Source organism: Tubulanus polymorphus, chromosome 9 (genome assembly GCF_964204645.1).
Source record: "Tubulanus polymorphus chromosome 9, tnTubPoly1.2, whole genome shotgun sequence".
Taxonomy (NCBI): domain Eukaryota; kingdom Metazoa; phylum Nemertea; class Palaeonemertea; order Tubulaniformes; family Tubulanidae; genus Tubulanus; species Tubulanus polymorphus.
This window is the reverse complement of record NC_134033.1, coordinates 11,499,148-11,513,794: the sequence shown is the minus strand read 5'-3', so window position 1 is coordinate 11,513,794 and position 14,647 is coordinate 11,499,148. Positions and strand designations below refer to the sequence as shown.

Here is a 14,647-nt window from a genome sequence, read left to right as displayed (position 1 = left end):
ATGTATTTATATTCAATTGACTGGTCTATCAGGCCCTTGTAGCCGGTACGCTCAGTCATGACTGAGTTCACGTTAGTCCCCTATCACCTATTGCGATGCAATCTGGTTTAAATCTCCACACAGGGTGACCACTGACCCGGAAAACTCAGGGAACCAGAAAAATCTAGACAAAATCTCGGAAAACCCAGGGAATTTGACAAATTTCGTCAAAAACCTGGAAACCTCGGGGAATATGGATAATGCTATTGACCACGTGTTTCTTTATCAATCAGTACAGGATTCAATGAATAATGAATGAACTTTGTAACATTTGAAATCTAGAAATTTCTCTGATTCAGGGAAAACTCGCGGGATTTGTAAATGGGTGGAAAGTGGCGCCACCCTGTCATAATTCCTCACATAAAACTGCAGAGACAATCAATCACTCGCACTTATTACCAACGGTCCTAATTTATTCTTCCGAATCATTCGTCTCTAAAATATTCCAATTCGATTCGTATCGTTTCAGATGTATTTCATAGCAACAAGTCGTTCGCGCCGCCGCCGTCGTCGAAGATTTTCGACCGCAAAATGTCGGAGCCCGCATTTAGCATTCAGGAGAAACTGAAACGGCTGGAGGATCAGAAGAAGCAGTTGGCGCGATCGCCGGAGGTCGAGAATATACCGCAAATAACGAGTATGACACGCAAACAGAAGTTACTGATGCCGAACAATGCAGCGAACTGGTACGTCTCTTCAGTATTAGTTATTACAAACTACCACTGTTCATAACATTTTCCGGTGGTAAAATGAACGAGTACATAAATATGTGAATTATTACACCTAGGCCAGTGCCTTAACTAGCAAGTACAACCCTCAAGACCCAGGGGCGGATCCAGAGGGGTTCCGAGGGTTCTGGAATACCGTCAAGCATTGTTTGTGCCCCTTAATCCATGGATTTGACTTGTGGAGTGGAATCCATGGAGTGCCCTCGTTTGGCATTATTTGGCGTTGTAAATACCCCTGAAAACCACAAGTTTGATGTAAAGTACCCTTTTTGCCTTTTTGATTTGACATAGAAAGTGCCCTCCCCTATAATAGTGAGTGTCCTTATACAATTCGAAACCCCCTCGAGATAGAGCCCTGGATCCGCCCCTGAAACCATTCATATCTCTTAAAATTGTATTCATTAAGATAATGTATGTTTCGATAACAAAATATGAATATACTTTTACACACAGGCGTGAACAAGACGGAATGATTCGAGTTCATAGTTCATCCGATACGAAACGTGATTTTATGCAACAGCGTTCGAACAGCACGAATACGCCTGACGGCAGCATGGAGAGTGGCTTATCACCGACGCCTAGAATGAATCGACGCGACCGTAGTTCTTCCAGAGACCGTGAACCCTCGCCGCTTTGCCGTACGTATTCATTGATGTACGAATGCGGGTGGGGTCTGCATCTTTTGAGTATCGACGAATCTAAGCATGTTTCGGATGGGTTTCTCAATACGTGATTAGATTTGCTAACAATTATCTGTCGGTTCCTCGTCCGTTACCTTAAAAATATCTCATAGTTCTGGGTCCAGTGCGTCCTAAAGTGGTCTTAAATCTTAATACCTGCCTTAAGTTGTTAGATGTGGGTATAATTTCAATCTATAAACGCTCCATTGATTGATAGTGTTTCCTTTCCTTCATCTGGATGTGTTTAAAATCACCACCGAATTGTGTCACGTAAATGTTGGTAAACCATCCTTCCTAAGAGTGTTTGTGACCACTGCTTTAGACGGAGATACCGGCATCAAAGCAGGCGCAGGAAAACCCTGTTAGCCTAACCGTGGTTAGCGGCTTATTCGTGGTTAGTCTAACCAGCTTGAAATACGAGGCTGCACGAAGACAATGGTTAGCTAACAGCGTTTCCCTGCGCCCATTTATGCCTAACCACAGTGTACAAACCACGGTTAGCACTAACAGGATTTTCCTGTCCCAGGTGTGTTAACTCAGAATGCAGGTTTCATGCGTATTGTCTATGATGTAAAGAAAAATATTGCTCTGGTGAAAATGTACTGTGCATTATTAGCTCATGATTGCTGGTAGCTCAATGAATCCACTATCAAAGACTGGAACCCAGTTCCTTCGATGCGAGATTTTGAAATTTTGAAACCCGAGTCAAATTTTAACTCAAAACTCGCAACTGGGACTGGATGCATGTTGCACGTAAACCGCTGTGAACCCTAAACCCCGGCACCTCAGAATTATGTCTATTTTCTGTATGCATTTATGATGTGTTTCAGTTAATGCTATTTATGAGGAAACTCGTGAACGAACGGATAGTAAGGATTCTGTCTTCAACGTTTCGCGCACAACATCAATACATTCCCCGCGTGCTCATTTCTCATAATTCTCGAGAGTGTTTTCACTCGTTTTATCAGAAATGTGTACTAACGTGTCATCTACAAATTCCACCCATACAAACTCCAAAATACTAGATGAACTGGTTCGCCAAATTCTCGGCGTTTAACTGTGGAATGGGTCCTCGGCTTATATTTGATTGGAACATATTAGTTCCGCGGAGTACCAGCACACTAGTTATGCCACCAGACTAACACTCTGTTATACACAAAGCAAAATTGGTTAATATTCAATTGACTTTGAACTGGATTTTTAGTCTTTCAAATCCAAATCTTAATCAAATAAGGCTCTAAAAAGATAGATAAGATTGACTTGTCTACTCAGTGTCTGGTATAAACTATGTAATTCGTGTGGAATTTGTATTTCTGTGTCCTGTATATTAGCCATTGCTATCTAGAAAACTCTGCATGCTACGTTACTGAGACCTTTCCAGAAATCCAACCATGATTCTTGTGAGCTCAGTGCCGCAGTTGTAAGTTAGATTTAACTCTGAGTCAAACTATTTGAAAATAAAGTGTGCGGGTAGCACTTCAAAGGCTGTGGTCCCGTCGTTATCGTGAGGTTGAGTGAATAATCCAAGAAAGTCTTGGGAAACCAAGATCTACACGACGTAAAGCAAAAAGAAAACAAACTGTAGAGTCTCATCTAGCTGGTTACTGCGGAACCAGATACTGAGTTTTGGTTCATGGATGAATCTATGGCTTTTCCGGAAAGGTGTATATTATCTGGGCACAGGCTGTAGCCAAGTACGTGAGATAGTTGTAAAGCAACTCGCAGGAGATGAAGTCAATTCTGAAGTTAATCATTATTCCTGGAATTGATCCAGAAACCCAAAAGTTCAGTAAACCCTACTCGATCCATAACATTTTGAATTTCGGTTTACAAGGAATCAAAGGTTCAGTAAACTCTGCATCGTATTTTAGGTACATTTATGTGGTTGGTGGTGAATTTAATCTTGATTAGGGCAAAAGATTTGACAGGATCTATTGTATACACCAGGGGCCGGTTTTATAGACTGGTATTACCTTAAACCCGGGGGCTAACTCAATTCATTATCAATTGAGTAATAACCCGGGTTGAAGGTAATACCAGTCTATAAAACCGGGCCCAGAGTATTTCGTCTGATATCAGAATTCCTGAATCTCCTGTGTTAAAGTTTTGTCTTTTCTCTATCATCGAGATGCATTCTGCAATTGCATTACTTGACTATCTGGCCCCGAGACAAGTCTAGCTTTAATAGTGTAGATGTCCAATTTCTATTTGCTAATCGCACTTAAAATCTACCCCTTTGTGTCTGTGTCAATTTACTGCAAAATAGTTTAGGATTACACAGGTTCAATTCTGATAAATACCATATCATTCCGTGCCACGCACGTCTAGCCTTGTGAGTTAAGGTTTATTCATTCGCGGTTCATATTTTGGAAAGATAATGCATCCAGCTAGAGCTTTTGAAAAACTGTTCAGCTGAAATAGAAAGAAAAACTGATGAGTTGTTTGATGTTGAGTTGTTTTTGTGACAAAATCCAAAATTTAAGCTTTCATGATGCTTCTGGCATTAGCTAGTGCTGCATTTTTATGTAAATTTCTCTGAGGTTTTCAGGATTTCATGCGATGATATTGCCGGACAAGGATTTTCATGCTAAAATAACACTCGCTTATGGTGATATCAATCATTATTAAGTCAGCTGAACTTATAACTCAGGCAGGGGGGGGTGGAGTTGCAGTCAAGGCTTAAGGGTACATAATGAAATAACAAACCCACTATATACATATTTAAAAGATTGAAAACGAGATTTATCCATCAAGAAATCTTGATGAATAATTTTCTTTAACCTGAATATACCATCCAACCCCTACTAAACCAACCCCACTATAACTAACATGAATGAATGACTTTTCAAATGTGTGAAATAATATAATCTAATAGCGAGCGTGTATTATCTATTGTAGTTACGCCGGCCGATGAACTCGACAACGATACGTTTACGTACGACGAAGATACCGTACCCGTCCCTATGAATTATCGCCACGAATCGCCGGGTCCGATACATAAACCGACCGGTCCCGTCGTCAAACAAGAAACGTCGTCTTCCTCGGGAAAAGTTGAGTTTTACGTAAGTTTTTTAGCGAAATCGGTGGAAACTGTGAATGTTGTTATCAACGCGATATAAAATACATTGTATGTTTTAGTAGAACATACCCTGATCCAGGAGGGAGTGATGGGGACACCCGATGTCATCCAATTTGGATTCTCACGAGGGCGGATGGTTGAGGGACTGGTTTTCTTATTCGTTTTGAAAATCAATCGGGTACCGGCCCGCACAAGAGGGCAACAATACAACATGGTTGTATACCGGATCTAGTTAATACGTCCATGATTACAATTAGGTCATTTCAAACACGACTTTAAGGCTCCCAAATCCTAATATTATCAGACAAGTCATGGAATAGATACAAGATTGAATTTCCCACTCAGTGTATGTCATTCATAGCTCTCACTGACTATTCTTTTAATAGTGAGAAAAATTGATTCAAATTTTGATTTAAATGAAGAAGAACCTGGCAGATTCCTGCAGAATTTTAGTTATGGTTTCTGTACCTTATTGATGTGGCCGGTTAATAAAATAGGCCAAATTCAGTAATTGATGCTATATATGAGTAGACTGCGCTTGCCTGCTACTATTATGTGCCCCGCACAAAATATTAGAAACATTTCTACTGTAAAGCATGTTCTCCCTCAGAATTGAATTGCCTCTGGGAATATCTCGAAGTCTCATGAGATCTAAGGCAAGCACTGTCTACTGTATTGTTAATATCCTGTATTTTTTCCCACTCATTTTCCATTCATTCATTCATTTGATTTATTTATTTTTTTGTGTAGCATTTTGTTTACGCTCACTGTTTTCCGACAGTAATGGTGAATATATGAATTTTATGTTATGGACAACATTTTCAATTATTCCAGATTTATGAACAATATTCTACTCCAGATAAAGCGCTATGCATATCTATAACTCATGGAAATGTACTAAATTTCAAGGACCGTTTCGTCAATTTTTCATTCAGTTTACCAACATTTTGAAATGAATGTTTTCCATTCTGTAGCAATCATCGTCAGGGTACAACAAGTTAGTTTGGCCTGATTTCTATTATGAGGTATAACAACTTTAAACACGAATTCATCGGTGCATGAATCCATCAGTTCTTCCCACCAGGTGGTGTGTGTAAGTTCGACCCATAATTGGGCTGGACTTAGGATAAGACTGGTCATAGATTTGTGGATTATTTGCAAATCATTGGAAATCAGTGCTAACTATAACCAGTCTTCAAAAGTAGACAATGTACGTGTAAAACTTTGGTGATCCTGGATTCAGCCACACAGTTATTTTTCCAAATTTTTCAACGGAGTGATAAGATAAACTTGATTCAACACAAGTCATACGTTACCAAAAAACTGTGGAACTGGGTCTGAGTTTAAGTTAGGTTGTTCTGTGTGGAACTGAGTTTTTGTTTGGTAGTTGCTGGTGTGGGTTTAAATTGGTTCTAGGTAAAAGATCAAAATGGGTGTCCAGGCTTCAAGATCTTCAGTTGATATTTGGTTGTTCCATAATGATGATCCACCCTAGATAACACCAGGCCCAGTTGCATAGTCTCGACTGAGGTCCAAACGTGATCTTAAGACGTTAAGACTGGTCTTAAGTTGTTTCGATTATTGAACTCGGACAGTCTGTAGATCTAAGCCATGACTGTGCAGCTGGCCCCAGGTCGTTTACTGAGCTAGGCTGAAGTTTATTTTTATGATAAACCTGTAAACCTACTGTTTGTAGAAACCTCGACTTCTAACCCGTTCCTAACGACAGAGATTCATCTCATTCCATAGATAAATCATTTCATCCCAATTGTAACCAAACTTTTTTTATGCTCAATACTACGACTCTGTATTATTTGATTATTCATTTCAATTCAGTGTATTTTAATGTCATACGTATTTTATTTTCTCTCTTGCTAATATATTTTCATACTTTCAGACGTGTTGACGGCTTTCAGCCACCTATTGCATATTACACTGCCATATTACGTGCTTAAGAGTCATTTAAGACCTAGCTCTTTCTTTTTTCCTCCCAGGGCCGGCGACAGTCGAGACACACTGCATGGGTATTCCATTATTTTCTGCCTGCTTTTCTTTCTCTCTTCATCACTGAGAATATGTCGAAGCCTTTTTTTTTGCGATATCGAGCTATCTCGCTACACCTCAGCTGACTCATGACATTTTTTAACAATCGGAAACACTTACAAAAATTTCTGTCAAGATTCTGGCTCGAGCATCGCGCGTTGGTTCGACATATTCTGATATCATGCTTGTAAGCTGCTTCGCTTATATATAACAATGCTTTCAGTAAGAGTAAATTTTTCAGTGGTCATCATCACCTGCTAATTAGCCCTACGCCCTGAAAGTTGATTAGTCCGACTCTATTATGAATGAAATTGTGATTGCCTAACTTCATTTTCACTTGCAAACTTCAGTCATTCAGCATTTGATAGCAATGCACAGATGATGGATAGCTGAGAAGGGCTGTACCTGAGAGAGTAGTTTTAATACAATCAGGTTTAAATTCCTCCCTACTAGTGAATACGGGCTACCGGTACCTTACACTGATTTCACAATCACTAGTGTTGGCTTCTACTATACGGTACATGTAAAATTTGGTTGTTGGGTATATGCACAAGTATGCAAAAAAATTACAGAATCAAAAAAGAAATACAGACAGATTCAACTCACTAATTTATATTGATAATCCTTATAAAGGCGCTTGTCTCATAAGGTCTGGGTCCAAAATTAATGCTTTACTCCAATATCCTAGCATACACTGTAATTAAGATATTACTGAAATTTCCCAAAAAATTTGAAGGAGATTAATTAGGGTTAATGCATGATTTTTGCTTTATAAATGCTGTGTTTGAATATGAAAGAGGTAATAAACGTTGATTTTATTTGATTTGAATATTGTCGATGAAGTCTGTGAAGTGATTGATCGGGTGGTAAATAGTGCGGCCAGTTTCGTCCCGTCAATAATGATGTTTCGTGTGATGATCATAATCATAATTTTTATCACGATTGCATGAATAAGTAGCGTACATATTTTCGGCATTTGATGAAAATTCGAAAAAAAACGCGTTACTTCGAGTATGTAGAGTAAGATAGTGAGATTAGTGCTAAAGTTGTTAGTTCGAATGAGAATTTATGTTTTACAATCAAATACACGATGCATGTACGCAGTTGAACGGTATTTCTAACCAGTAGGCTTAAGCCCTTCGTCGCGCACTTTCCTGATTCAACCGGATAATCAGTAAGATCAAATAGGCATGCGCTGACAAATTGGGACAACGTTGCCATCTAAAGTGGTGTCATTATATCAAACAATTACTCAGATACTTCATCATTTAGATTTTTGATAATTTTCGATCGGCAATAGATTTATTTTTCTCATCCTGTCAGTTTGTATGATTTTATGATTTGTGTATAAAACAAGTTTGATATTTTGCCAAACCGTTAAAAAACCAAGCCGGTCGGTCAACGTTGGTACGGCTATCTGGCAAAAACTGAGAAAGTGATATGGGCTTTAGACTTGAGGTTCAAATACTATAACCCGAGCTGAGTCCAGAAATCAATATAGGCTTTTATTACGACTACTATTGTTAGAACATCATTCTAAGAATGTATTGTATCCCCTTTTGTAGAGTAGGTTTTATTCTAACCGACTGATTCGTTCATAACCCTTATTTATTTTCCTGACAGTTACGCGATAAAGATCGTCAAAATCACTCAGGACAATCAGGTCACGACAATTCTTACACGAGCGTTCAGTCGCAGGGTACGTCGCGTACGTTCACCAGTACGCTGAGCTCGGCCAGCGGTGCCTCGTTCAAAACCGACGACTCAGACGACGATCTCATGCAGAGAAAAAAGTCCGTCGAATCCGAAGACGAGGGACGCAGAAAGGTAAAAATTTGATGAGTTATTCTTCGTGATAGATTATGACTTTAGGTATAGGTGGATATCTATGGAATGGAACTCAGTCTAAAGCCAAATGGTTCCATGACCTTTTGAAAATCGGCCTGTGTATACGATGAACATTCTTTAACCCTTTCAGTGCGTCTACACTGCAGTGTGGTGTATGAATTGGTGATGGATTTTGCGAGTACATTGCACTGCGGTGTATTGATGTAATTAGTAATTAATAATTATCTCTCTTGAAAAATCGCAGCACCTGTCAAACATAGTGAAATACTAGTAACTAATGATACACTGCGTTGCGGTGTAGACGCACTATAGTGGTATTCCCGTTATTCAACACACTAGGGTGGAATTTTTCAAAATTTTCAAATTATCTCCAGCACTGTAGGGTATTGATAAGTCAGCACTGAAAGGGTTAAATGATGCTCAAATATCGCTTCAATATAAATTGACTGAATTTTTCTATTTCGTAGCGTCATCAAATTGATCAAGCGTATTACATCGCGAAAGAATTACTCATGACAGAGCGAACATACAAAAAAGATATCGAGGTGCTAACCGTGGTATGTAATACGTCAACTGATTTCCATGAAATTAGATCCGTTTTAGATCGATTGGAATCAGGAAATAAGTCGTTAGTGGAATTGTTCAGCAGTCAGAAATTTCTCTAACATCTCGCCTGAAACTTGAGAATAAGAGATAGCAAAATCCAGAGTTTTTGCTTCTTTGGCTCTCCACCCTTTGGAAATTGAAACGTCGAACCTGTTGATAATATCCTGGCTGAGCTGAGCGTGTTTAGGGATGAAAAAAAGTCTGTTAACCCTGATTTTGAGCGAATTTACATCTCCTTTCTTCAAAAAAAATTATTCTGCTTGCAGTATGTCGTACATATGTTTATTTATTTACAGTGGTTCCGGAACATGCTTTGCCAGAACGATCTTCTTCCAGACTATCTAACTAAACTCATATTCACGTACATAGACCCGATCTATGATCATCACTGCTGGTTTCTAAAGGAGTTAGAACAAAGACTTGCTATGTGGTATGTATATATTTGATACGGTTTATCGGTTTTAGGATAGAAAACAATAAGTAAGCAGGAGCCAGTTGCTCAAAAGTTGGTTGAAGTTGTTTAAAACTCTTGGATATGCCATGTATGGTAACCATGCAGTTTTTATGAGGGCTCTGTATTCCATTTATGGCAAGTGTGGATCCGCCAGATGCCAATAGTGTACTATCGAATATAAATGCTGCGTTAGAAGATGAAGCTAGTCTATCTATGCAAGATGTGATTTCCCTAAATGCTAGAATGAGGCTTAAAAATCTAGATGCAAGTTGATCGAAAATAAACTCTTAAGTTTTGATGAAGTCATTAAATTGTTAGGTTTGCCATCCTGTGTAGAGCTTGCAGTAGGGACAGCTGAATAACGTAGTCATCCATATATCCACGCGTTAACTTTAACCAACTTTTGGCATATCGATATACTTATGTAAAAGATTTGCACAGTTACTGTATTCTGTATTTTTCTTTTGTTTGGTATGACAGACACAAAATCTTATTCTTTTTTTGCATAGAGTAAGTTACTCACCTTTGCGTATCTATGATTATCTTATCAGGGAGGGCAAATCAAATGCACATATAAATGGTGACTATAGGAAAATTGGTGATTTGATGGTGAACAATACTAAAATTTTACAGGTAAGGCATTATGTATACTGAAGGGATTATGTATAGTGTGTGACATAATCTTAAAGCCAGAAATTCAAAAGCACTCCTACATGCTTCGGATGATAACCGTTAATAATTTGTTGGCTGTCATTTATTTTTACGATGCAGTACTACAGAGAGTATCTCGACAAACTGGATGAAATTTTGACCGACATGGACGTCGCCGTACGCAACAGTAAACGCTTGGAGACTGCGTACAAAGAGTTTGAAAGTCAGAAGTTTTGCTACCTCCCTTTAAACACATTCCTCCTGAAACCAGTACATCGTCTTCTACATTATTACATGCTCATGGATCGTAAGTAATGCCATCTGTTGTTTTTACGTCCAACCCCAGCACATCCATTTTCACAGATACGAGTAAATTGATTTCAAATGAACTCGTCAAAATCCTTAATTTCGCCATCCTTTTTAATGCGAGTGCTCAATTAACGCCAGTTTGTTACTACGCACAAATCTACCTGAAATTGAAAACACCACATGTTCTTCTGGGTCCCATCGGTGGCGTTATAACAGACTTTGACAGTAATTTCAAATCGACTTAAAAAACTCAAGCCAACTGTCCTGCACTTATGATGTTTCAAGTACTGGTATATGCATAGCTTAAAAAGCAATTTAGATTATTGGTTTCAGAATCAATGAAAACCTTTAGTGGCTCTGTGCTGTAAAATGTTTTACCTCAAAAATAACTTTGTGTAAAAATGTTGTAATTTTTGTCATTTGTAGGTTTATTACAGCATTATTCAGCCGACCATCCAGATTACAGAGACTGTAATTGTAAGTTACTTACGCAGTTAGACCCGATAAACTGAAAGATTTTTGGTTTAGAGCTCCATTTTATACACAGGGGCGGATCCAGGGCCCTATCTCGAGGGGTTCCGAATTGTATAAGGGCACTCACTATTATGGGGAGGGCACTTTTTATGTCAAATCACGGCAAAAAGAGCACTTAACATCAAACTTATGTGTGATGAAATAATATATGGGAGGGGTTGTGTTTCAGTGGTTTACCCTTCAGCCTTTCACAGTCAAACATGGGTCTCTAGTACAGATGCAGTGCTTTTCTTTTTGCAGTTGTTATATGCTGAGTATGTGTTTTATTTCAGTGGCTCATCAACGTATATTAGATGTGACCGATCCATATAGAGATCGTTTCTGGAGATTAGAAAATGTTCAAAGGCTTTTAGAATTACAAAGGGATCTTTCAGGCATTGACAACTTAATTCAACCTCACAGGGTGAGTAGAATATTTATGAATTACATTAAAATAAGTAAAAAAACAAGATTGAGAGCGCAAATCTCTAACAGTGAATAAGAGAATCAGCTACAAGTTTCCTCACAGTGGAAATGTTGGCTGCAGTGAAAGTATGAGATATCTTGTTGTCAAATGCAGTACGTGTGTGACTCGTGATTCATAATCATTGTATATTCTCATTTCAGCAATTCATACGTGAGGGGTGCTTACAAAAGTTGTCCAAGAAGGGCTACCAGCAACGCATGTTCTTCCTTGTAAGTGATAGTTATGATACATTTAGGCCTATAGAGATTTTGTACAGATGCGTTTTTTTTTTCTTCATATTCTGATGATTGACAAATATGATGTGATATATGATAAGTGATTTACGTGACACATCCCATAGTTTCTACATCCTCACGTTACTATGCAAATAGTTTTTAGATCCCCATTTTATGCAAATATCTCTTAATTTCTACATTCCAGTAATTATGTTGTAGTGATTTTTGTCAATGTATGAGCAGTTTACGAAACCACATGGTTTGGCTGTGGCATTCAAACTTGTTATAACCATACTAAAAATCGGCTTGTAAATCAAATAAATCCAAAGATGCTGAGCTGGTTTTCATTGATAAGCCTGATGAATTAACAGTTTCTAGATCATTACACAGTTTACTCTCATGTTTTCAGTTTAGTGATATGTTAATTTATACAAGTCGTACGACTCAACCGACGTTACAATTCAAGGTGCATGGTCAGCTACCACTGCGAGGAATGGCGGTAAGAAGATAAATCACTGAGCCCCGCCCTGTTGAACACGGAATATAGTTTCATTATTGTACAATATGAAGTTATCAAAAGCAAATGAAGCCAAAGTCTGAGACTTTTCATTAGATCAGACACTGAAGTGATTCTTAAACCAGATATCCTTTTTGAATCCAGAATTTGAAAATGCAGAAATGCAAGTTTGAAATCTTATGTTTTAAAGGTCGAAGAAACTGACTCAAAAATGGCTGTAGCAAATAGTTTTACAATTTACGGAGGAAACCGATGTTTATTAGTAGCTGCTGGGTAAGTAAAATTCTACTGTCTATCCAGAATGATTGTCTGAACCTCCATTTCATTTTCACATCTTTTCTTAATTTAGGTCTTTGGAAGAAAAAGATAAATGGGTAGAAGATATAACAAATGCAATAATAGCTGCCAAAGAGCGAAGTGGTGATCATAAATACCCAAGTCTTAAATCACAAGGTTCACTAATTAACTTAATCTAAATCTTGAATTAACTTGTGTCATTGTGTTTTGGTAACCCTGAAGGAAATTGTGACATGGCAAATGTAGTAAGGAAGTTGAAATGCTGCCAAGTGGTTTGAGCCATCGGTTTAGTCTCTTGTCAATCCAGGCCTCATAAATGGTCAAACTCTTGTGGTGGCAGAATTTTTTTATCAAAGGTTTGATGAAAAGTTTCTTGATCAAAGGTTCTCTGGTCTCTCTGGGAGAAAGAAACCAATGCCCTTAGTAGCACTCAGTGGTTTGAGGCATGAAAAGAAACTTTGAATTAGCTAATAGTGCCTCGAGTGGCACTCAGTTGGTTGAAGCATGAAAATGGCAAATCAAGTAATTTCATTACACTTGGAGCTAAAGCTATTTTTATCAATGATTGTTTTATGAATTAATGTTCTAGGTGGTTCTATCGATGAACTGGATGAACCACATCCACCGACAACGCCACCTGCCAGCGAGAAACAAGTCCAACATCGAGCGAACACAACAATGCACGTATGCTGGCATCGTAATACCAGTGTTAGCTTCGGTGACCATCAGTTAGCTGTTAAGGTAAGTTGATTGAAAATCAATTTCATCTTACAATTCCATTTAAGCTCAGCTAGACGACTGGTGTTACCCGACAGTCCCTCATTAACGAGTACCTCAGTCGCCCGCCACAGGTCCAATAGCAGCTCAGGTGTTCCCGTGATGCAAACAGCCTGAGAGTTGTATTGGCTGTAGCCATTTTGTCTGTTTTTTACCCTTCTTAAAGTTGTAACGAAAGCCTTTCCTGACAACTATGTGAGTTCTTGTATTTAGTGGTTTAGTTGTTCGCAAGAAAATTTGCACGTAAAAATCGCTAGTGTTCGAATTCAGTAAAACTACAGCTGATTTCCAGCCAGAACATGTTATAGGGAGATATTGAACATCGTGTTCCGTGGAGGGTGTGTTTCCTACAGATGATTCTTTGCTTAACCCCTATGTGTCATCGTTGAATGAAGACCCAGGGCGGAATAAAGAGAAGCAAATACAGTGAAGCGTCACATCAAAGGGCATCCATCTGCCATGTGAGGGTTTAAACTATTGTGTTTGATGATAATTTCAGAATCAGTTGAGCGGATACGTCCTTCGCAAGTTCAAGAACAGCAACGGATGGCAGAAATTATGGGTCGTTTTTACCAACTTTTGTTTATTTTTCTACAAGACCTTCCAGGCATGTATATTCTGAAAGAAAAAATTCTTGCTATGTACAAACATCGATCAGTAAAGTCAATCTAATATCTATTTGGTGGCTCATAAGATAGTATTTGGATTCAGGAGCCAAAAAATCCAGTTCAGTCATCTGAAAATGAACTTGATTGATAACATGAGGATCTTGTAAGGATCTGATTTATTAAAATTATGTATGTATCATAATCTATATAATTTTTCTTTTTTTTTCATTATTAGCTTTCAGGGTTCATCCCCTTTCTGAGTACAGCCTTGTTTGGCTTGGGATGAATCCTTGACACATTTCTGTACATTAATGACTGAATTATATTTGTGTGTATTTGTATTCTTCTCTGTACTTTTGTGTCTAAATAAACTTTACTTCACTTCACATGAGACGAAGTGTATAAGTCACGTGATCTGATGGTTGAATAGCCGGTGTTGTAGTTCCCCATTGCGATAAGCTTCATTAACACCGGGCTCCGTTCATTAGGTTGGAAGCACTGCTTCAGTGATTTTCTTTTCTTTTTTAGGATGACTATCCATTAGCTAGTTTGCCTTTGCTCGGTTACGCAGTGAGCACGCCCTGTGATACGGACGGGATACATAAAGAATACGTATTCAAATTACAATTCAAGAATCATGTGTATTTCTTTAGGGCTGAAAGCCAATATCCATTCGAACGGTAAGTCGTTTGTAAATACTTCGAGATGCTTGAAATCAATTGGATTGTTTCATTTTGATTCCAACGCAACAAAGTGATGTTTCAGTGACTATTTCATATCACCTTGTAAACGAAAC

The 14,647-nt window shown here is 38.4% G+C and overlaps 1 protein-coding gene across 4 annotated transcripts in view; it reads left to right on the top strand.

Moving 5' to 3' along the window:
* Window positions 1-14,647, top strand: part of LOC141911129 (FERM, ARHGEF and pleckstrin domain-containing protein 2-like) — a 119,701-nt gene that overhangs the window by 99,947 nt on the left and 5,107 nt on the right. For 3 of the 4 annotated variants that reach the window (XM_074802095.1, XM_074802093.1, XM_074802092.1), the window contains 18 exons: window positions 509-725; window positions 1,221-1,405; window positions 4,346-4,509; window positions 6,521-6,550; window positions 8,193-8,396; window positions 8,885-8,974; window positions 9,320-9,453; window positions 10,029-10,110; window positions 10,249-10,435; window positions 10,864-10,914; window positions 11,244-11,374; window positions 11,578-11,646; window positions 12,062-12,151; window positions 12,360-12,442; window positions 12,519-12,622; window positions 13,056-13,207; window positions 13,743-13,850; window positions 14,380-14,531. In XM_074802095.1, coding sequence (XP_074658196.1) covers window positions 509-725; window positions 1,221-1,405; window positions 4,346-4,509; window positions 6,521-6,550; window positions 8,193-8,396; window positions 8,885-8,974; window positions 9,320-9,453; window positions 10,029-10,110; window positions 10,249-10,435; window positions 10,864-10,914; window positions 11,244-11,374; window positions 11,578-11,646; window positions 12,062-12,151; window positions 12,360-12,442; window positions 12,519-12,622; window positions 13,056-13,207; window positions 13,743-13,850; window positions 14,380-14,531 — 2,233 coding nt within the window. The remainder of the gene's footprint in view (window positions 1-508; window positions 726-1,220; window positions 1,406-4,345; window positions 4,510-6,520; window positions 6,551-8,192; window positions 8,397-8,884; window positions 8,975-9,319; window positions 9,454-10,028; window positions 10,111-10,248; window positions 10,436-10,863; window positions 10,915-11,243; window positions 11,375-11,577; window positions 11,647-12,061; window positions 12,152-12,359; window positions 12,443-12,518; window positions 12,623-13,055; window positions 13,208-13,742; window positions 13,851-14,379; window positions 14,532-14,647) is intronic. The other variant, XM_074802094.1, reaches the window with a different exon arrangement.